Source organism: Cynoglossus semilaevis, chromosome 11 (assembly GCF_000523025.1).
Source record: "Cynoglossus semilaevis isolate Cse_v1.0 chromosome 11, Cse_v1.0, whole genome shotgun sequence".
Classification (NCBI taxonomy): Eukaryota; Metazoa; Chordata; class Actinopteri; order Pleuronectiformes; family Cynoglossidae; genus Cynoglossus; species Cynoglossus semilaevis.
This window is the reverse complement of record NC_024317.1, coordinates 5,556,499-5,580,859: the sequence shown is the minus strand read 5'-3', so window position 1 is coordinate 5,580,859 and position 24,361 is coordinate 5,556,499. Positions and strand designations below refer to the sequence as shown.

At 41.9% G+C, this 24,361-nt stretch overlaps 1 protein-coding gene across 4 annotated transcripts in view; it reads right to left on the bottom strand.

Moving 5' to 3' along the window:
* Positions 1 to 313: 313 nt before the first annotated feature.
* Positions 314 to 24,361, bottom strand: part of foxp4 (forkhead box P4) — a 111,233-nt gene continuing 87,185 nt past the window's right edge. Inside the window, exons 7-18 of one of the 4 annotated variants that reach the window (XM_008320178.3) lie at positions 21,158 to 21,368; positions 20,451 to 20,549; positions 18,979 to 19,077; positions 15,999 to 16,086; positions 14,026 to 14,109; positions 11,315 to 11,534; positions 11,102 to 11,178; positions 10,920 to 11,021; positions 7,955 to 8,076; positions 7,230 to 7,296; positions 5,909 to 6,078; positions 314 to 5,791 (exon numbers count right to left, since the gene is read on the bottom strand). In XM_008320178.3, coding sequence (XP_008318400.1) covers positions 5,644 to 5,791; positions 5,909 to 6,078; positions 7,230 to 7,296; positions 7,955 to 8,076; positions 10,920 to 11,021; positions 11,102 to 11,178; positions 11,315 to 11,534; positions 14,026 to 14,109; positions 15,999 to 16,086; positions 18,979 to 19,077; positions 20,451 to 20,549; positions 21,158 to 21,368 — 1,487 coding nt within the window. In that variant the 3' untranslated portion in view covers positions 314 to 5,643. The remainder of the gene's footprint in view (positions 5,792 to 5,908; positions 6,079 to 7,229; positions 7,297 to 7,954; positions 8,077 to 10,919; positions 11,022 to 11,101; positions 11,179 to 11,314; positions 11,535 to 14,025; positions 14,110 to 15,998; positions 16,087 to 18,978; positions 19,078 to 20,450; positions 20,550 to 21,157; positions 21,369 to 24,361) is intronic. The other 3 variants (XM_025059805.1, XM_025059807.1, XM_008320179.3) reach the window with 3 other exon arrangements.

Here is a 24,361-nt window from a genome sequence, read left to right as displayed (position 1 = left end):
TATACTTTTGAACTTGTGGAATGCACTTTTTTCACTTTGTATTTATTTTATTATTTTAAAAAGCGTTAATCTTTCCTCTGTTATGTGTTTTTCTGATTGTTTCACAGATATTACTGTCTAAATCTGTTTGTGTTTCACAATTACAATGAATGGTTCCTCTGTCTTTCTTCAAATCAATAAAATATATGACATTAGTAGATGACAGATTTGAGCTGAACTGCTTCTAAGGAGCGCTGTGTAACTTTGGTGTGCACAACAGCTACTACTTTTAGCAGTTAACGCTAAACGATAGACAAACTAAAAGCCAATAGTAGACAGTGTAATAAGTATTTTATTGCATTTTATAATGCCATTGTCAATAATTAGTACAGATTACATGCAACTAGACCTACTGTACAGTTTTTTTATTGTCTGCGTGGACAGACACAAGAAGATTCAGGTTACAAATACACAGATATATGTTTGTGTTTTTATACAGCATGAAGGAAAGGGCAGTGACTGGCATTACATGGCTACCCAGGCTGGAGGGTCAGAGGGCTGGGCTCTATGGTCTGTGTAAAGCCGTCACCCAGGCTCTGTCCCTGCCTCTTCCTCAGGTCACCTTTTCAAATAACAGGAAACAAAACCAAAAAATAAAAATAAAAAAATAAAAAAAATCAAAGGATAGAGAGAGGTAAGCAGATAAACTGAAACTAAGAAACAATACAGAGAGCGCCACTGCTGAAAAAATGTACACACATTCTTTAGGTTTAACCAGAGGAAAAATGAAGTGGTAGTTCCATTGGATTCTGACAAATAATACCATCAGGCAATGCTCTCCAGAGTCCATTCCCCTTTCAAATGACCTCTAAGAACTGTCCGGGATTTCTTTTCCACAACACCAGCACGTGGATGTACGAGAGATAACAGCTGTCAAGCAAAGGTGATGGGTGAATTCGGAGAGTTTTGGAAGTAGCTTTGCGTTCGTTTGGTTCACTCGGTAGCATTGGTTTGGTTACAGTTTGGTTAAAGTCAGGAGTTTGGAACGAGCAACGTTTGCTTTCAATACCTTTGGTAGTCAGAGCACGAGCTGCATCTCTGAGACACATTCCACATTTTGGTATTGAGACAACGCAAGAGGAGGAGGAGTATCAAAAATGCAACAGTGTTGTTCTTTGATCTGGGACATGCGGTTTAAGAACTGGTCTCCACCAGACACGTCTACGGCTCCGTGACGCCCGCACTCCACCTGCTTGAGTTCAGAACAACGGACGGGGGAGCTGGGGTCACAGGAAGCTGGGACTTTTATTGGCACCTGAAAAGACCAACACCTTTTTTTTAGAGATCTGGATTTTTAAAGCAAGAGAGGGGCTACATATTCTGACGTGTTTTTTTCTCCTTTTTCTTGTTAGAGGTTTTGGTCCTGACTTAGAGAAAAAAAAGTCCTTCTGAGGTATCAATACTTGGATGAAGTAACTTTTTAGTTGGTTTTCCATTTGTTTTTTTTCTTTCCTTAAAAATTCATAAATGCAGTACAGAGACAAAAAAGTATCAAAATAGACCTAGCTAAGATAAATATACAAACTGGTGTTACCTAAACCACTGATCTAACTTTCTTCTTTTAATTTTTTTTCCGAGATACAACACTTTAAAAAAAAAAAATCAGCGTCCCAGACGTTTAATGAAAAAAAAGAGCCAAAAATGGAAACCAACAACAACAAGAGAAAACGAAACCTATTGAACCAAGATATCTGCAGCACTTAATATGATAAATACATATACTTCAGCATTAGCAGTACAGTATAGGAATCAGAGCTGAAAGCTTTACAATAGCTAAACAGGTGCAGCGAAAGAAGCGCAAAAAACAAATCCCAATACGGAGAAAGGAAATTCAATGAAAAAAAAAAAAAAACAGCTCCGGAGAGAAAGGTCAAGCACTAATATACAAGAATACATCATGATATGCCGAGCTGGGAAAAAAAAAACAAAAAACAAAAAACTGACGCTTAACGTTGCCACCTGTGAACAATCTACATCTTTAGAAAAACACTTTTGTTTACAAGTGTACCTTAAAGCACAAGTCAGAGAGCATGGATGTGTACTGTACTGTGCTGTACTGTACTGTACTGTACTGTACTGTACTGTACTGTACTGTATGCAGCAGTTCCTCTTGGTTTAGTAGTGATGGGTTTAAGTGAGTGACAGTTTGTGTCTGTGGGTCTTTGGATGTGTGTCTGCACTAACCCTATAGCCCTGCTTATATACTTCCTGTGTGTGTGTGTCTGTGTGTGTGTGTGTGTGTGTGTCTGACATATTCCGCTCATCAACCAGCCTGTTGTAAACACCACACAGCCATTAACACCCACTTTCTAATTGGCTGAGACCGTTAATATGCACACGGACGGTGGAAACACACAGTTTAGCGGCCGTTCCTCAGGTGCAGAGATCGCGGTCGCGTTAACGCAACTTTGTACAACGAGCTCTTCACACACAACACACACACATGGCGACACAGAGAGAGTGCTGTAGATGTGGCTGAAGGAGAGGTAGACTTTTTTTTGTCCCATAGAAAGACCATCTTCGCTTTGTTTTTGGGCGTGAACCGGATCAGTTTGAGGGGGGGTAGGAGGGGGGGGGTCTATACCACAAAAATGGCTCCTTTTTGTCAGTCATACAATGAGTGTAACATAATTTTGGCATCAATTGTTATCATCATCAAGGAAGAATGGAGAGAGAAAAAAAAGAGAAATATTTCAGAGGGTTCAGTCTCAGGAGGTAGTGTTATTATTTGGTTTTTATCTGGTTTCAAGATGTCCGTCTGCCACGTGGTACGAAGTTAGAAATCAGTCTCTAATGTGACAAGAAACGGTCCTGTTTGAACACAAAGTCCTTTAGAAATGTTCTCCGTTAAATGAGAGGAAATAATTGTTGCAAGTGCAAGATAAAGTTTGGAGAAAAATAAAAGCACCGCGATTTGAGCCCAACTATAAACTACACAACACCGTTGCCCTTTTCTCGTTGGTGTATTTTTTAGGTTTCCCCTCCTTATTATTATCTTCATCTGGGTTTTTATGTAAACATTTTTACAGCAGACATCCTCCAGTTCTACCTTTTTAAATGACTCCTAAAACCAAGGGCAGTTTTGCCTTCTTGAACTTTTAAAAAAGGTGCACGGAACTAAGATGCCCCAAGAGGGCGCCGTATTTGGGTCTGCTCTTCTGGTGTAAAGGGGCCGATCTGAAGATTTGTTTGAGAACATAATTCAGCCTGAGACTTGTTTTTTTTAACATCTAATTTCTGTTTTTTTCTGTCGTTTGCAGAGGAACTGTGTGCGGTTGGTTCACGCTTCACTTTTTTGGCCTGACACCTAATGTGAGTTCTTCATAACTGCGGTTATGGATATAAAAGCTATGACGTCTCCGAAGTCTGGTTGGCTTAGCACACTTTGGTTTTTGGAATGGTCAGTCAGCACTGTAAGTTACCTATAGTTTCAACACAATAGTTATGAGAATACAGAAAAAAGGAATTCCAAACGTCCTGGTTTGTTGTCTTTTGGCCAGTTCTACACAAAACCAAAACAAACAAACAAAAAAAGTAAAAATAAAAATAAACTACAGGGTTTTTGGTTTTCTACACATTTCTTTGGTTACCTGTAACAAAAATAAAAGGGAACAAGCAGAATAACAGAATAAAATACATGTTAGATTTGGTATGGCACTGTAGAGAAATGTAATGCTTTTACGCTCACAGAAAAGTAGTAAACAAACGAAAAGAAAATCTTTCGTGCTTTTCCTTTAACACAAACTCACACAGTGAATTGTAGGTAACATCTACACAGTAACTCGAACAACCATAAAACTTTGTATCTGAAACTGAGCAGAGTTGCCACATGTGGTGTCCCACCAAAAGAATTCCCCCGTGTTTTGTTTTTTTTTATCAATTTGGACAGAACCTTTGTGGGATGAGGTATTCTCTGACTGCAGTCATAATATATTTATATTTTTTAAAGCATTATTGATACTTCTCAACTAAATACACAACCAAAAACAAGTGAATGAGAGAGAATAACAACAACAAAAAATTTGGCCGTTAAATAATAATGTCTGGAAAATGAAAACTTTAAGTGCTATCTCCAAATTTCTTGCCTGCTACACTGGGGACAGACGGGGAGAAGGACGAGAGTTTGGTTCGGGGATCACAAGTTAGGACAATACTGCACTTTCTTTTCTTTCTTTTTGTTTCTGCCAATACTCTTATGGAATGGTGTGAACAAGCAGAGTAAAAAAAAAAAATCAAACATATTACAACACAAAAACAACAGCAAAAAAAAAAAAAAAACAGCATTCTTAGAGATAGATCGTTGAAATAGAACGTCACCGTGAAAATATTGATCCTCAAAAATGATAACATCATCAACATATCATCAAATAAAAAAAGGAAATGACAAAAAGCTACCACACATTTTTTTCTTGTTATATTCCATAGTCATAAACAGTTTTTCTTTTTTACTCACAATATTTCTGAAGATGCCTCCACCCTCTTTTTTTTCAATCTGTTTTTTCTTCTTCTTGTTCGTAAAGTGTTCCAAGCTCAAGACTCCGTCTGTGCACAGAGAAGGGAGAAGGACAGCACCGTATGTCCTATTCCTGCATTAATTATAGTGTCGGGATGGAGCCGGGTCAAAGAGTGTCTGTTATTCCTTACTTTGAAGCAAAGAGTTCAAACCCATGTCCATCGTGAAGTGTCTTGCTGGGGCAGATGTTCGGACCCAGACCGCGGCCGTCGTCTCTGCTGCATCAGCCTCGACAAAGAAAAAGGTGTGCAGATCTGGGGACAGGAACCTGGTCTTGATCAGATGTTTTCGGAGAACTGCTGGAGGTAACTTTGAAAGCACGCTTACGTTTGTCTGTCGATCTTAAAGCCCAACAGTCTCATCTCAGTTAAATCAAATGAAAGTGAAGTAATCGACTCAAAGGGAGGAGGAGGAGGAGGGGGGAGATGGAGGAGTAAGAAGGATCCAGCACAGCCCCTGACGACTGCCCTAAATCTATATACACATCACCCAATGTGTTTTTATTTTCCTAGACACACTGGTGTGTCTCCTCAACTGTCCCCTACAGGTGGGACCGCTGCTCCGAGCAGCCTGAGGAGCAGTGAGGCGGAGGAGGAGGAGGAGGAGGAGGAGGAGGAGGAGGAGAGGATGTACAAAGAGTAGTGGGTGGTTTTACTGTAGGAGTGTCTTCACAGAAAAAAAGAAAATACGTGTCACCAGGCAGGACAACACGTGAAAGAGTGGTTCTGTGTGCAGGCGAGTGTGAGTTTGTCTTAAGTGGTCTTCTACCTCGGAGCCAAGTGTTGACCAAGTGTTGACCAAGTGTAGACCAAGGAACACGTGGAGGTAAAGCAGCGCTCCAGTCTTTTGTGTCTCAAAGTTACGGTCGTCATCGAACCCTGTTTGGAGTTTCTTAAGGTCGTCCTTGGTTGGTTTCAATAAAAAATAAAAATAAAAAAAAGAAAGAAATGAAAAAAGAAAATCATTCTTTTCATTTATCTGCTCGTCTCTCTTCTCTTCTAAGCGTACTCCTCTCCTCTTCGTACTGATGAGAGGGTTGGTGGGGATGGATCCAGCTGTGTCTCATCCCTCCGGCCCATTCTGGACCTGTCCTACTCCAGCTCCTCCGTGGGAAGGTCCTCCTCCAGGTCACGCTCATCGCTTGGCAACGGCAGGCTGTGTGTGACTCCAGCTAGGAGGGACATGGGCCGACCGTCCTCCTCCAACTCAGTGGGCTCCTCCTTCACGTGCACCTGGTGGCTGAAGGACACATTACACTGACTTTAGAGTTGGGTCAGGTGGTGTAGTTTAAAGTTGGAAGTTTTTTTACGTAGGAGAAAAAAAACTGACTCCATGTCTACGTTGTCCCTGTGTTACCTGTACTGATGGGGGCTGAGCGTCGGACTGCAGCTGCCGTTGCTGTTGACCTGCTCTACAGTGGAACTGACGTCGTCGTGGCCCACGTGCAGCATGTTGAGGCTGGCTGCAGATGGAGGTGTCACCAGGGCCCTGTTCAGCGGGGAAAGACTCCTCTCTGCCAGAGCCGCCTGGAAGTCACAGAAGCAGGGAAAATGAGACCAGTGCACTGGACAAGAGTTATATTTTATTTAAAAAAAACAACAATATTTGGAAATAGGAAAATAAAAATTGAAAATATTATTTTACAAACTATATTTGTTTGTATTACAAACTGTGTTTGTTAATGTCGCCATACTTTTTACTATATTTGTTTGTGTTACAAACTGTGTTTGTTAATGTCGCCATGACAGCTCTTCTATATGAGCAACAGTGGAAGTAACTTGTTAGTGAACTTTGTTAACCACCAGGGGGCACTTATATACAGTAGTTTCCACATTGTGGCCTTGGTCCAATAACCCACTGACATGGGCATGTGTGTGTGTCTATCTGTGTGTCTATGTGTTATAAATTAATGAATAAATGTGTACTATATTAATATCATATTTGGGAAATTCTTGTGTTAGCAGCAGATACGCTGTTAACAGGCTGCCCCGAGCAAGCGCCAAGCATGTGGTTCATTTGGGAATCGAACCTCTTCTACAACTTAACATGGAAGCTAGAAGAATGGCTGAGACTGAGCCTCAACCTCAACTCCAACACAGCAGCAGCAGCAGCAGCAGCAGCAGCAGCGAAACAGAAGACAAAACAAATGAAACCCCAGGAGCAGCTCCTGTCACTGCACTCACTGCTCATGTGCAGCTGTTTGAACCTCACCTCCACTTTACTGCTGGGAAGTCGGGAGACAATTCTCATTGGCTCATAAAAAAAAACACTTCATGGGTCGGGCCCAGATTTTATGCAGGAAACTTAAATGACAACAATCTAAAGCTATAAATCAGTGCAGTAGAAATCACAACTGTGTGTGAGTTTGATGTCATATGGGACGAGTGAGCGTGTGTGTTCACTGGTGGGGGGGGGGGGGGGGGGGGGGGGGTGACGTGTGTGGAAGTGAGTTGGGGGGTGAAAATGTGTGTTGGTGTGGGAGGAGGTGACCTGAACGTCGTTAGGGAGTCTGCTAATTATGAGAGGGAATTGATATCTGTGCCCTTGGTTCTGATTGGTTGCTCTCTCTTTGAATGCATATGTGTACAGACGTGCACGTGTGTGTGTGCGTGCGTGCGTGTATAAGGGAGAGAAAGAAGAGACAGAGACATGTGTGGCAGCAGAGGACGTTCCATACCTGGTAGCTGGCGTTGAGGGAACCAAAGCCCAGGCCTGAAATCATGTTTTTCACCAGAGTGGGACTTCTGCAACACACACACACACACACACACACACACATAGACAAAAGAGAGAGTCAGTGAAGTGTGTGTGTATATGTGTGTGTGTGTGTGATGTAAAGCACACGGTCGTAGATTAAACGCAGACGTGGAAAGATGTCACCTAAGTATCAACAATCTCATAACTGTGTGTTTGTTATGAGTAGAAAAGAAACACAGACTGTAAACAGATGCTAAAACAAGCTCACACACATATCTGGTGTGCAGGTGTGTGTGTGTGTGTTTGTGTGTGTGTAATTATCCCTGGTTTTGTTGGCGGTTGGAGGGAACATCTGTTTACACACACTAACAAGGCTTTTTGCACTCTCACACAGCTGGTCTGAACAAACAGGGAAAACACACACACACAAACAGAGAATCACACACACACACACACACATGCATGTACACTGTGCATCAGCACCTCTGTTATTTTCATTGATTGCCGAGTTGCCCTCTGGGTAATAACAACTATTTAGGTAATCGCGGTGCCAGCACCTGTAAACTCACACTCTCATCTTCCTCAGGTCAGATGTGTGTATGACAGCCAGTGTACACTGTACATGTACGTGTGTGTGTGTGTGTGTGTATGACAGCCAGTGTACACTGTACATGTACATATATATGTGTGTGTGTGCATTTTTACCCGGTCATCTTTGGTGGTCTCCTCTTTTGGTATTCAACTTCATCCACGGTCCACACTGCCCCCTTCACGTTCTCCACACGAACAAAACACTTGTGCAGACTTAGGTTGTGGCGCACAGCATTCTGGGAAAAAGAAAAAAAAAACAGAACAGGAAACCAAAGATCAGTACCAGCACCTGTATTGGTTTCATACTCATTTTCAAACCATTATCCATTAAGCAGTAGTTTGATTTATTATTAAAGTCTAATAACATGCTGAGAAATTTGTCAGAATATTTCTTTCAACATTAGATTAAAATAAAAACAGAAACTCCCAGAAAAGAAAAGAAAAGACATTTGTTAAACATAAATATGTCTTAATAATAATAATAATTCTTATAACATTATTATTAATAATAATATTATTATTGATAACAATAATATTTCAACATGTTCCCTTCACGTAAAAATTCTGCACAATATTTTCTTCCAGTTCTTTACACTGAGAAAAAAAAACGTTTTCAAAACATCAAACAATTCATAACAGTGACCTATCACAGGACAGAGCCTTTGATTGATGCTCCTTTTATACCAAACTGTGATACCCAAAAATTAAACAAATGGAACATGATTTATTTCATTTTAAATTAAGACAATTGTTAAAACATTAATAACAGAAAAGATCATTTCACCATAACTGAAAAATAAAATAAATCCCAGGTATTTCTTTCTTTCGTTTTTTTTAAAGGAGACAAAACCATAAAAAACATAACATTGGCCTTTTTATGTTTAAAATTTAATTTTTTGATTTTAGATTAAATTAACTAACTTTTCTGACATTTGGTTGATAAATCGTCCACTATTGTAAATTACACAAAAATATATATATACATATATATATTCCTCATGTGTTTCACATTTTGTGTGATCATTTTTAATAATAATTTTTACTTTTCCAGGTGAACAACACAGCTTTGCTCAGAGAAAACCCTCTATTGTGAGGCTGTGACTCTCGCTGGTTGTCGTCACTTTATCTCAGGGTTTTTCTTTTATCATCACTCTTCATCAGCATGCACACGTACACAATCACACACACACGTGCTCTCAGACAGGAAAGCAGGCAGGCACACCGCTATCTCTGTCTCACCCCCCGGGGGACAGGCCTCCCTTTTCATCTGCTATTTGTAGTTTGTTCATGGCCAATTTCATTACCAATTTTAATTCGTCTATAATTAAATCCTGCATATTCTCTCTGACACGCTGTTCTAAGCCGAGAAGGAGGGACAGGCCAGGCATGCATCACTCCTTGCCATAATTACACACACACACACACATACACACACACACGTAATTACACAAGCCATAATCAGCAGAGGAACCCTTTCTCCCCCGCATCCCCTCAACCCCTCGAGCTGTGATGCTAAGTTTTGTAAATGAGTCTGACCCCAATCTCTGCCTGCCACCCTGACAGTGCAAACACACACGCACACACACACACACACACTATTTGCATTTGTCTTCGTGATGAAAGCCTAATTCTTCCAGTTAAAACATTAGCAGTCATTTACAGTGGGTCACAGCACGTGCCACTCATCGTCCGTCCCTCTGGCTGTGGGCGGAGGACAGGAGTGTGCAGGTGGACGGTGTTTGGGATTTTGGACTTATGAGGCACTGTGCACTGATTGGTCTGTTTTATGATCCGATCAAACGAGCAGATTTTGGGACAAATTTATTTCTAAAAAAAAAAAAACCCTCAATATCCAAGACAAAATATAAAGTCCTGCATCGAGAATAACGTGAGAATGAGAATTAAAATCATTACATTTAAATCCTGCTCGTCAAATTACTAATAGAGATCTTTTTTTATATTATTATTATTATTATATCTGCAGAGAGTCTTAATATGAGATGAACATTTGATCAGTGTTGTAAATCTGAGAGTTTTAAATTGAAGTAGAAGATGTAAAATTTATAAACAGTTCATATTAAAACAATCACTCTCTCGTACCTGTTAAAATATTCAGTTAATAATAATAATGAGCAGCAGGAAAGAACGGGGAAAAAGACTGTAAAGTAACAATAAATAAAAGTATTTTTGGTCCTCTGACACAACATGAGTGATTTAAATATAAATTTAGACTTCTATCTTTTCCTTTCTCTCTTCTTTTTTCTTTTTCTTTCTTTTCTCTTCTGTATTCATTTTGCCTCCGTTTCCCTGATCAATGACTCCCACCTCCTGACACCTCCTGCTCTCCTCATGAAATATAACAGCTTATTAAAGGACATACATCTCTGCCGCTCCATCCCACTCACCCAGCTGCTATAGAAATACATAAGGCCACAACCAGCTCTATTTAAAGGTCTGCCGGGCCAACGGCGCAGGAAGCCAACGCCAGACATTAATAGTTAAAATTCATAAAAGTCAGATGAGGAGGTAAAGATATTCCTGACTGCCCCGTCTCTTAACCCTCTCCACACCACATCACCCCCGCTCCTCCCCCATCCCTTCCTCCTTGGTGCAGGTCTATTAGTGTCAGGTGGGGGACTCCTCCACCTTCCTCCTCCTATTTCCTGCTCCTCCTTCATTCATCTATTCACTCACTTTTTCCTCTGGCTAATTCACTCCCTTTCCCTCTCTCTGGAGGAACTGACACTCAAATTAGCCCAGGTTCCTGCAGAAAGGGGTCAGTACCTGCAGCGGGGGAATCTGGCTAACCTGAACGTGTGCAGGGAAATGATCAACTTCCTTTAAATGCATCATATATTGCATTTTTTTGGCCAAAACACAAACAACATCTTCTCTGATGCATCGATTGAGTCAATGCATGGTTTTTCACCATTTAAACGACTACAAACTACTAAATTTCTTAGTCAGGTTTTTTTTTTTTTTAATCCTAATCTGGTCCTTTAAGAAAATGTAGGTTAAATAATGACAGTGAGTGATTGTTTGATTCGTTGATGTGTGCACAGTGCACAGTCATCCTTACCTTCCACGTAGCTGTGTTTCTCCTGAAGTAGGCAAACTTTCTCGTAAACCAGTTGTAGATTTCGTTGAGAGTCAGCTGTCGTTCCGGAGACTCCAGAATGGCCTGAGGACGGGAGGAGACAAGACACAATTTAGAGGAGGACACGGAGGAGGTGATGGGTGTAGAAGTGGAAGGAGACTCACGTGACGTATAAGAGAGGCGTAAGTGAAGGGAGGCCTGACATCAGCGTTCTTGTAGAACTCACAGTTCTGAGCCAGCTCTGAAAAAAAAAAACCCACAAATACATGACTGAATATAGAGAAACCCTTAAAACCTAATTTGATTTTATTAAACAAGTAATAAACAACGACTCTGTATGAACAGGGCAGCGGTGGCTCTGACGGAGACTCCAGTACCTGAGGCGATGGGGGTGCAGTATTTGTCAGAGTTGCGCCTCCTTATGGGCCCGACGCCGTGCGTGTGGGAGTGTGAGTGGAGGCTGGAGGAGCTGATGACCGAGGGTCCCTGACGCAGTGGGGTGATGGGGGTGGCAGCGGAGGTGGGAGGATGGGGGAGACCCTCGGGGTAGACTTCGCTGTCCCTCTTCAGCAGGGAGCCACTGGAAGCCAGGTTCAGCTACAAACAGAGAAATCCAGTTATTGTAACGAGCAAAGACTGACATGTAGACTAACTCTATTTGGTTATGAAGTTTAAAATCAACTTCAGCTGACTGCATGGGGTCCAGAGAAGACACAGAACAGAGGTCGGCATTGAGCACAACTGTAAAAAGGCCTAAATGTTAGTGAAGGTTTTTTTTTGAAGGGTAGATAGAATTTTAGAATTTAAATGTCGCTACGATCAAAACCAGGAAACATTTGTCTTTCATTTATGTAAATGAATAAAGATGATTTTTTTTAGGAAAGCCTTTACTCCTCCACTTACGAAGTACAAATGTGATTAAACAGCGCGGCCAACAGGGCCACCGCAGACTATCATCTGATAATGGAGAATTGTTCCTTCCATTCATTTGAAGGTATTTAACCTACAGCAGTAACGAGAGCTGCTGCACACCTTGGACACACCAGTGATGGAGACAAAAACAGGAGTAAAAAAAAAAGACATTTAGTGAAAGGGAAGTTGACACAGCACAATTCAAAAACATTACAGCTAAAGTAAGACTTTAGAATAAGGTGCAGGTTATAATCTGTGAGGTTTGTAATTTGTCAGACTAACAGGTCTGTTAGTCTAGGCCAATCTGGCCCAGACACAAAGGGCATGGCCCGTCTTTTTGTCCTGAACTCCATGAGAATCAGTGGTCAACACAGCCTTGGAGAATGTCTCAGACATAATAAAAGAGCAGAAACAAACAAAGGAGACCAGAGGGGTTTTTTTTCTTTGTTTTTTAACAAGCAAGAACAGACAACATTATTTTGTACAACTGCAGCAAATGGTGACCTTAGTTTCCCAAAGAAATATGAGTATCTGGATCTGTGTGTGCACAATACTTTATACGTATTTATTAAGCTGTGGGGACAAAACATTATTTTATGGGGACCTTGTGCGTTAAGAGAACAAAAGCTCGGGTCCAAAGTCTTTAAATTTAGCACAATAGCAGAATTAGCTAAAAAAATCATTTTGATCATTTTCAATATTGTTTTAAATATTAAACAAACTTTGTTATAAATTTTAAAGTTTGACATTCTACATCACTTTATTTTAACATATAGATTGAAGTTATAACCATTGTCAACATTACTGGGTAAAAGTTATTTTCATTGCATTTTTTTTTTTTAAGTACTACTCTAGGAATGTTGTTAGTACATGCACACAGGGACACACACACACACATGTACATGTGTACAGTATTTTATATACACAGAAATGGCTGCAATTAACCCTGACTGTACAAAAAAACAAAACCACATGACAGCGTGTTTGTAAGCGGTGGAACATACACATACACATACACTCTGGAACGGCTACGTCTTCAAGGACTAATATGGCCCAATTAGTCGGAGCCTCACCCACAAATACACACACACACACACACACACACATACTAGAATTCCCGGGTCTCTCTGGGACAGCCATTGTAGGGATGCAAGTTTAGGACTAATTAAAACCAAAGTGTTCTTGTGTGTGTGAGAGTGTGTGTGAGTGTGAGTGTGTGTGTGAGTTGTCTATATGTATGAAAAAAATGTGTGAATCGCCCCTCTTTGCTCTAGACCTCACCCGGCAGCATTTAAGATGCCAGGAAGGGGGCGGGGCTGTTTAACAGGTACTTCATTAACGCCGCAACCCTGTCACATCACCACGGCAACAGTCGAACCCTGTTAATTGAGGCCAAGCTTTGTTTCCACTCCCGATGCCCCTCCCCCCTGCCCCTCCTCCTCCAATCCCTGACCCCGAGACTCCTCTCCTGTGGTGACAGAACACGCCTCTTCCTGATTTGCCATTAGATGTTAATGGGTACACACGCACACACACACACACACACACGCACACACACACGGCTCCACCATTCGTCTGCATCAATTTAAATCCCCTCAAATTAAGACACTCCACCTCTAATTGACAATTAATTTCAACATCTTCATATTTTAATAAGACTCCTCATCACTCTGAATAATGAAATATTCATTAGAGGCCTGATAACAATGCTGCCAACCGGTGTGGACGCAAGAAATGAAGATTTTTTTAAAAATCTTTATAGTTTGGGGGAAGGTTTTTGTTCTGTCAGGACAACAAGAAAAACATAAATTTAAAGTAAAATTAGGCTTTAATTCATCATTTTAATCTTTAAAAAGGGTGAAAATAAATGAATGACCTTCTACAAAAAGAGAAAACACTTCAAATTTTGGCAGTGGAAAAATGAAGGGAGGAAACAAGATAAAGGAAGATTTAAAAGGAGCTAAGAAGACCAAGGCAGACGGTAGCGCTCCCACTGGACAGTAGAGGGCGTAAATACCAAGCTCGACTCCACAGAGGAACACTTCATCAAGAGAGGGTTAAGAAACTGATAAAAAAGAAGTGGGAAGGTTAAAAAAAAAGAAGAGGGATATAAAAGCTGAGGGTAAAATATCACGGGGGTTTGAAGCGTTGAAGGTAAATATCAGTGTGTACTCACAGGTTGGTTAAAAGGCTTTGGCTCCGAGGGGCGCATGTGCAGGTGGGTCATCATGGCCTGGAGTCGCTCGCTCTCTTTTGCCAGCTGTGAACACACAAACGACTGGATTTAACAAGTTTTCCTTCACCATATTTACACAGAATTACAATTATCATCACCCTGTGGCAGAGAGATAAGTATCAGGAGGAGCTGCCTCCAGTGCCCGCACATCCTCAAACACACACAGACACACACGCACACTCACACTCACACTTGCCTGCAGACACTGTCGTTCCTGTTTGACACTGTTAACTGTCGTTTAATGGGTTCTGCTACACCCTGTGAAAATGCTGTGTCCTCTGGGTGTATGTGTATGTGTGTGTGTTTGGGTATTAGCACAAACACACACACACACACACCTGTAGCTTCCCAGACCTAGGGCTGATGGATAACTGAGAAAAACGTAATACCAAAGCAACATGTGTGAGTGTGAAAATAAAACAGTATCTGGATCTGTGTGTGCACAATACTTGTATTTATCAAGTTGTGGGGTCAAAACATTAGTTTAAATGGGGGACCTTGTGTGTTATGAGGACAAAAGCTTGGGCCCAAAGTCTTTATATTTAGCACATTAGCAACATTATCTAAACAAAGGCATTTTGATCATTTTCAGGATTTTGTTTTAAATGTTAAACACATTTTTGTTTAAATTTTAAACTGAGCTATCTCCTGGTAAATACTGAGCTGACTTATTGTTAAATATTTCCCAAAAATTTGCAGTTTTATTGGCTTACTTCAAACCCTTTTAAACCCAAAGTACGTTCATTTTCAATCATACATTATTGTTATTTTTGCACTTTTACCTAGTATTACAACATATTTATTTTCTCTTAACTTTAATATTGGATAAAAGTTACAGTTTCAAAAATGAAAAGTTCTTTTCTAATTTATTTATATCCCAGCGTCAGCAGACAGTTCACTATTTTGCTTTTTCTTTTGGGCCAAACCCTGGGTGATTTCTTTATCTTAAAACTATTGTTGTTCACAAACTATGGAACCAAACGCTTGTGTGTGTGTGTGTGTGTGTGTGGAGTGGGGTTGTCGGTTACTGCATTTGGACTGTGGAGAGTTGAAGTGACGTGTTAGGGAGGAGGAAATGCTTTTCCTGATGTGATGTGACACCAGCTGCCCCTCTGTCACTTTGTGTTGCCTGGTTGTGGCTTCAGGGGCTCGGCTAAAACGTTGTTTACCACCACGGCCAAACACAACATTAACCCCGATTCAACACACCAAAACTCATTAGGTGGATGTTCTGAAGCAACGTCAAGATATTTGTGATGAAGCATCAATGCCTATGAGTGTGACATTGTCTTCAACTACATTTAAAACCCTGGCCTTGAGTTAATTTGCTGTGACAAAGTTTAGAAGATTCAAGGACACTTCAATACCACCTGACACATAAACATTTCTGAATAAATATTTTTACACAGTAAAATAAAGTGTAAATATATTTACTTTGGGTATTAATCTTTTTCAACAAGGTTATTTTTCCTCTGCCTCTTTTTTCAAATATAAATATTGTAAACCAATTCAATTTATTTACAGTTGTGAAAATACTTTTTTTTTCAGGTGAGCTGGTTCACTGTTCTTATCATGGGGGTATTTTTTAATTTACTGAAGCATTTAAATGTTTTAAAAACACAAAATACTCTTTTAGATTCATCCTCCCCCTCTCTCTCTCAGCCTCTCTCTCTCTCTCTCTCTCTCTCCTGCTGGTGACCAGAGCAGCTTTATAATTGGAGCAGTGATGGCAGCTTCCCCGCCGACTTCTCCTTTTAAATTACAAGCTCCACTGCTCTCCATAAACTCTGCCCTGCCTCAGACAAGTTGCTGCCATTGACTGGCTGAAACGGTCTTCATGGTATTGTTTTCCAGCGGACAAAAATGGACTTTGTCGAACACTTCTTGTGTGTGTGTGTGTGTGTGTCTCTAACCTGTATCTCGAGCTGTTGAACCACCTGCATCTGGACTCTGCACTGAGCCGTGCTGCGGTCGTCCAGGGCGTGCTCGTTGTTCAAGTGCCTGGAGGTGAAAGGAGAGACCAGAGTGTCAACAGTCGCTTTTTGGAGAAACAACTTGATATCAACAAAAACAAAAGCAGAAGAGTGCTTCACAGCCACTGATGACTTTTCAGTCCTGCACAGGTCAACATTCTAGATGTAAAAAAACTGTCCTTTTTTGTGTTTTTATAAACAGAGTTATGAGCCATTTCACCAACACACAGATAAATCATAATCTCCGAGGTTTATTTTGTCTAGTGTAGGACGGAGCAGCTGTGTTTTGTGTGTGTGTGTGTGTGTGTGTACTTTACTGGTGCTCAGTGAGGCATGATCCAAGACAACCACCTGGATGTGAGCTCATATGTTATCACACGGAGCCTTATCTCTGCACTTTTTTCTTAGCTAAAATTGACTCCATTTATTAACACTGCATATGTGTGTGTGTGCGTGCGTGTGTGTGTGTGTGTGAATGGTGCCGCTGTTTGTTTCCTCCAATGAGGGAGGATCCAAGACCTTCTGATCTTTTGTCGTGTCCCCCTCCCAGTCTCTCTTCCTTCTCTCTCTCTCTCCTCTCTGTCATCACCAAGGTTTATTCACAGGTTGTTGCTGCTGCCGCCCTGTGTGTGTGTGTGTGTATGAATGTGTGTCATAGTGGTCGAAGACTGTGACACTTTTCTTTAAATCATAAACTGTAAACTTCTGATCTGGGCAATCGATACAGAGAAGTTTTTCTCAGGTCTGATGTTGATGTGTGTGTGTGTGTGTGTGTGTGTGTGAATGTGAAGGTGTTTGTTGATGTAAGAGTGTGTGTGTGTGTGTCTCTAAGTGTAAGTGAATGTTAGGAAATTTCAAGCAAAGACTTGAAATGAAACAAAAACAATGATGTCATGGCAAGGCTAATCCAGTCAGATAGACGGCTCGACACAAGTGCACGATAATAATAACAAAATACATGATCTCACTCCTCTCCCCCCTTCGTTCTCCCTCCCTCACTCCCTCTCTCTCTCATTCTTTTTTACTCTCATCAAGTCAGTTTTCCCCACATCACTTCACGTCCACTCACCCCTTCTGACTCTTTTCCAACAACTCCCCGAACGACCATGATTCACACTCATTCCAACCAAACTTGCCCCCTCATATCAGCCCCCCCATCCTCTATAGCTGGGCCATAAACAGTAGCAAGATTTTTTTTTCAATGTGTCCCGACAATGAGGCTCTGTTTAATCCTCTGAGTGCTGGCAGACAAGGCTTTAACCCACATTACACCCAGCTCCAACGACCACAACCAGAGTATTATAACAGAGCAGGGAGGAGGAGGAGAGGAGGTGGGCAAGGCAAAGGAGAAGAGAAGAAAGGCCTCAAATAGTGGAGTGCCCCCCCCACACACCCCCCTCTTCTGTTCTTCTCTTCTATCCTCATCTCTCCTGGGGCGATGACTAAAGCTGGCTGGAAGGGAGCGGACTGTCGGATTGACAGAATTATCTGTCACTACCTCTGTTTTTTTTCATCCCACTCTTTTCCCCTCCCGCACATACACACACAAACACAAGCACACACACACTCAAACTCACACAAACACACTATCACTCTCTCTCTCTCTCTCTCTCTCCCCTTCCATCTGCCCTCGGGCTACATGAAATGAGACACCAAACAACAGCTTTCCTCTCCAAACTTTCCCAGCCTGCCTACAAGCTTTGATCTGACTGTCCGATGTCATCCAAATCACCGCGCACACCCCCACTGATACTGTGTGCGCACGTGCACGTGCCCACATGTTGTGTGTTTTAGCACGTATTTCATCACTCCGGCTTATTAATGTCTTCGCTGACGGGATGGCAAAAAACTTTCAGATAATGAGAGATTGTTTAGGGGCTTCATTAGAGGTTTGGGAAGCCTCTGGAAGCAGCTGCAGTGGAGTCCACTGTACAGTGTGTGACAGAGGAGGTTGGCAACAGAACGTCAAGGCCAGACAATGATTGAACGAACCTTTACTGTCCATTCACACGGAGTAAAAACTCTGTAACAGTCATTAAAACCTGACCTGAACTTTGAAATGTTCTGCCATAGAAAAATGTACATCGTCTGCATAAACAATGGCACAAAAAAACCCACACGCACAGAGCACATACATGTTTGTACCTGTACCTGAGAGACTGTGATGCAACAGAGTGCAACTGGTGAATGTGTGATACATGTGATTGATGCTTCACATTAAATACACACTGTATCTTTACACTGTTCTTGTGCTACAGGCAAATGGAATCACACAGTGTATATATACTGAGGGCTCTTTCTTTCCTAAAATGAAACAATAATAATCTGGAAGGTGGGGTGAAGGTGGTGAGTGTGCAGCAAAAAAAAAAGAAAAAAAAAAGGAAGGATTTTGTTCTTACGATTTGAGGGGATTTATACAAAAAAGACAGGTAGACTTAATGTGTCAAGGAGAGAAAATTAACTGCAAGTTCATCTCTAAATAAAAGTCTTTTATTTTAATTAAAGCCACCTTCAAAGTATTTGAGGTCAGAATGTTGTGTGAGGTTTTTAAAAAATTGAAAATTAAATTATTAAATTAAATTTTGTCCTATGACACCTGTAATAATTTCATCTGCTTCAGATAAAATAATAATAATAATAACTGAGTCCCTTACTTGTCCCACAATGGGGACATTTTGAGTGTGAGTCTTTGCAGTTGACACAGAATGCCACAGGAGGCGCCATCAAGTACATGACTGCAACTCACACAGTAGGCGCCATTAGGGATATGTGGTTCCACTGGAAATCAAACCCAGGAATCTGTGCTTGCTAGGCAGGCATGCTAACCGCTACACTATCTTCAGACTACGTTGCCAATAAAATCATCAGTGATGAAGGAATTCAAACCATTCAACAACACAATCTTTGAGTGTGGACTCACTTTATGAACTGTCCCATGTCTTCACACAGGGCCTCACATCCCGGCCACTTACACTCTCCATGGCCGTACAGAGGATGGGAGCTGGCGTGTTCCTCGTGACTGTGGGCAAAACATTCACAGGGCGGGTGAAATAAATGTGGCATTTTCTTGTACTTGATTTGTAAAATACTGTACACCTGACACGCAGTAAACACACATACAAAACACTTTTGGATAATACACGAACATGCAGGAACACACACAGGCAGGAGTGAAAGTCGAGACAGCGTCAGTGCAGCTGAGTCTGGTTAGCAGACCTAAGTTTGTACAGCACACCAAGCCAAGAGAGAGCACAGAGAGAGAGAGAGAGAGAGAGGATAGAAGAGAGAGCGGGGTCAGTTACAGAAGCCAGGCAAATAAGGGAATTGGTCCAGCAACCCCAGAGGCATATTTTAAAGTCTACGACCTGCTTCTCTGTCCTTGGCATGTGTTGTGAAAATGTGTGCGTTATTGTTGGTGTGTTTTCTCCTTACGTTTCAGGAGTCGACACAGGAGTAGGCACCGGACCAATCGGCCGTGACTGATTGGCAGCGGCCGCCGTCATGTGACGCTCGCACTTTCGCGGCAGGTTTATGTTTACGTGTTTACACGCGTGTGTTACAGTGTGTTCCCTGTTTATGGTGCATGTCTGATGATAAATGTTATTGTATTTATATCTGTGTGGAACGCTGAAACAAAACAACAGCATCCGCACACGTGTATGAATCTGTGTCTCTGCGTGTGTGCATGTGTGTCTGTGGCAGGTCCAGTAGCACATGTGGTTCAAACCTGGATCCCTGCTGCTGAATGCTTTCTACGCACATATTTACATGACTGTGTGTATGCACTGTATATATGCCTGTGTGTGTGTGTGTGTTTGGTTAGTGTGTGTGTTCTTGGATGCGTTATGGATTCTCCCAAATCAACATCAGAAGGCGGCTAACAAAAACCATTTGTCTCACAGATGGAAACGTGTCTCTCCCCCTGTCTCTTTCCTCTTCGGACTTTTCCTGATCATATGTGTAGGCTGAGGTTAAATCTTTCTCTGCATGTGTGTGTGTGTGTGTGTGCATGTGTGTGTGCATGTGTGTATGCGTGCTGGCTGCGGTTGAGTCAACTCAGAAGCAGCTCAGACAGCAGACATGACAAACTGCTGGCAACCACATTCTCCTCCACATCAGCCGTGCAAAAGCTTAGCGGGCTAGCACAGTACAACGCTACACTCCCGGTGGTAACCAGGAGCACACTGTAGCTGTGGAGTTCCAAAGTGTAAAAATATTTCATCAATTAATAAATTATTTTTTATTTGGTGCTTCTCCAACCCATGTTGACCCTCTCAAGAGTGAGGGTCAACATCGACCCAGGGGCTAGTTATGAATCTGCAGTATTTTTTTTTTCTTCTTTTGTCTGGTCCAGCCCGTGTGTAAAAGTGCAGGTGTGAATGTGCTACTCACTGGCTGGGGGGTTGTTGACTTCCTTTGGAGTATGGAGGGATATGGTCATCTCCGCTGTCTGCCTTGGTGAAGGAGGAGATCCACTCAAACAGTCGGGCTCTTAGAGACGGAAGATAAGCCCATGAGAAGCTAACACAGCTGTGGAACACCATGAGGAGGCTACAAGAACAACTTCTACCTGGACCCCTGTCTGATCGTGTCCACCTTCAGGAGGAGTTTGACTTTACAACACAGCCTGACAGTCATCATTCACAGCTCTCTCCTCTCCTCTTTCCTCTTAACCCTCTTCTTCTCTCCCTTCCACTCCTTTCTTTTTCCTCCTTTCCACTCCTCTCCTTCTTCTCTTTTCCTTTGTTATCCCTTCCTTTCCTCATCTACCCTGTCTTCCCTCCTCTCTCTCCTGCTCTCCTCTCCATCTTCCCTCTCTTTTCTTACTCTCTGTATAAATTTCCCCTCATCTCTTCTCCTCCTCTGTCCTCCTCACTCGTAGAACAGACTACACCCACCACAGCTCCTGTGTTTACACCCCGAGGACGTGCGGTTCGCCGCATGTGGATGTTTTGCAACAGCTTTTGTGTGTGAGAACATGGCAGAAGAGCTGGAGGCTAAACTACACAGGAGGAGCGTTTTTAAAAACAGAAAAGACCAGAGGCCACACAGAGGACGGAGACACGGTTAGAGAAAGAAAGAGTTTTCCTCGGCCTTACCTGTCGTACCTGTCCCTCTTTGGAGTGTGGCTCTGTCCGTTGGGCAGGTTGTGCAGTTGGATGTGAGTGCTGGCAGCTTTGGGGTAGGCTGAGGTAGAATTGGAGCTGTTGGTGCTCAGGTCCAGGCCTTCGGCCTGTTTCAGGGCCTCCTCGCTGCTCGGCACCCCTGACACTTCCTTCCATAGCTGTTGGAGGTCTGACGGACACATTGCTGGAAAGAAAAGAGAAGTAAAGTTGATGTCATGTCTGAAGCTGTCTTCATTTGCTGTTACAGGCTACCAGTCCAAGCTGGGACACTGACGTTCTGCCTACAGGGATCGCACACTGGTGCCTTGACAAATATATATTTTCAAGTAGCACAAACCACTGACGTTCTTCCTACAGGGATCGCACACTGATGCCTTGACAAATATATATTTTCAAGTAACAAAATAGCTAATACCCCTAGCTAAGCTAATTTGGTTTTAGCTTTGTTATTTTTATTCCAGTTTTTTTAGCTAGAGACACCTTAATGCAGTAACCTATTCACATAGACCTTGCGATGTATGTTCACATGTTCCATAGAACACACACACACACACATTTACTGGGCTTGCAGTAATCCAAATATTATGTCTGCTTTGTCTGCATTCTTCTAGGCTCCCGCCAAAGCAAAACTTCTCACTCTAGTAAAAGTAATGTGTGTGTGTGTGTGTGTGTGTGTAGATCTCTGTTTATACCAGAATTATGGCAAATCTGTGGACACACCCACAGTGAAAGTGCAAAGTAGAACACTGTATATAACATGAAGAGTTTCTGATTTATGAGCTCGGCTCATGTTTAGTGAACAAATTAGAAAAGAGAAAGTTTTGACAAAAAGAAAATATATTTTTCTTTAAGTTGAAGGAAAGTATTTAAAACAGTTTTTCCTGACATTTCAGCTTGATAGATGGAGTAGGGAGTAGAATGGGAGAAGATGAGTGTGCTTTTCCCCACAGTTACTGGTTCACACATGTCCATTGTGCAAACCCACGTGTTCGTCTCACGTTTACTCACTGTCAACTTTATGCCTGGAGATAAATGAGATATATTGTTCCTTAAAGGATGGAATTTGAATTAAACGTCATACGAGGAAAAACCTCCTGAAACACAGTACACCCGTCCGTGAAGAGCATCTGTGTGATTTTATTTCACCTTTAAAGAAAACAGGTTTTGACATTAATGAACTTTCAGGCTTTTGAGCAGAAGCATTTTAGCGGCAGCGTTCTGTGAAACAAACCACATCAGGGCCCCTCCACCCCCTCCCCCTCCCCCCCCCTTCTTCTTTTTCACACAGGCTCCCCACCGGACACAACAACCCGGGGGAGGCGGGGCCACAGTGTGCATTTGTGTTCGTGTCAGTGTGAGTGTTTATGCATGTGTGTTTGTGTGTTTGCGTGGCATGGCTGGACAGAGGAATGCTCTGGCTCACGCCTGGCTGAGCCGTCACAATGGACCAGCTCTATCACACTGCGGGGAAATTCCTCCCTGATATGGGTGGAGAGAAAAGAGAAAGAGAAAAGAAGGAGAAGCAGAAGCTGAAGCTGAAGCGTTTGCAATCGACTGAAACACTTCAGTCTTCTTTTCAAAACTGTGACACAGGTTCATCCTTGTTTGGATTTTCTTCCAGGAACTATGGCGAAATTCAGCTTTTAAATACAGACTGTTTTAGTTCAATGTAGGGATGGTGAAACTTTTTTTATTTTTTATTTTTCACTCTTCATTCAGTCATCTTCTACCAACTTATCCTTTGGGTCAGCCATAATGGCCAGGGCAGGGTCCACCCTACAGACAGTCCATCACAGGACCACATTCATTCACACTCCATTCACACTCATGTCCACTTCAGATCAGTCTAATTAACCAGATGTACATGGTAGGATGAAGCTAGAGAACACATGAAAGACCTGCAGTTAACAACAGCAATCAAACCATTGACTGCATTGATGTAAGGCAACATTACACACCACTCTGTTACCGTGTTGACCTAATTTATTTCCCTAATTACCATCAAACATACATTTATATGTTTTTTTTTTATTGCTGATAAATGGATTTTACTTCTTTATGATAAGCATTTAATGCCAGACAAACACTAACAACTTGGGACACCTCATGAGGGTAAAAAGTTTCAATTGTAAAGTTAGGTATAAATGGCCAATGGCCTCGTCTTAGTATGAAAGAGTAACTTGTTGAATTTTTGAAGATTGTTCACAAAGCGGCCGTTGCAGCTGTTGTTGTCAGATTCGATCTTTGTATGAAAGAGTAACTTGTTGAGTATTTTCAAGATTGTTCACAAAGCAGCCGTTGCAGCTGTTGTTGTCAGATTCGCTGATTTAACTGTGTATAAACAACAGTCACTGACGTATGTGTTGGAGTCAACCGGGCTTTAGCTCGCTTGACTTTGGGGTAATGTGGGTGTGGGCCAAAGGGGAAGTGGGGGAGGGAACAACTGGCACTTTAGCGTGGCACAGAGCAACTGGGTCTAGTGTGAGAGTACCCTCAGACTCAACACTACAGTATGGGGTAACACGTATATGGCACAATACATTTCCTAACATACATATATATTTACAATTGATCATTAACCAATCAAGAAGAATTTGTATTTGTCCAAAGTTTATGGTTCAACTCCAGTATTGTAATACAGATTTTTTTAAACTTTTTTTTTTTATTTGTTTATTTATTCTAATATTTTCCTTAAAAAATGTCTTCAGTTGACATTTCAGTGTGTGTCTGCCTGTGCTACCGCCACCTCCCCTGGGAGAAAAAAAAAAAAAAATCAGACAGACAGGACGAAGGAAACTCGCCTGTTTGGTCAACTCAGGCAGCGCTTTAGCAATGTTACGGCCACTTTAGAGCCCCTTAAGCCTTCTCTATGCGTGTGATGAAGTGTGTATGTGTGTGGACACACACGAACGTGCATACATACATACATACACATATGGGCGGGCCAGTCAAAAGTCAGCTTAAATTGGCTGAAATCCTTGCTGGAAAAATGAAGGGGCTCTGGGGTGAGGAGGGGGGAGTCGGGGGAGGAGGGGTGTTACCCTTTCATACTGTAGGAACCAGTGGGCACAGTAATGGCAAAACAATGATGTTCTCATGTCTGGCTTATCTCAGGAACACACACATGCACTCACATGTAAAAACACACTGGCAGACACACACACACACACACACACA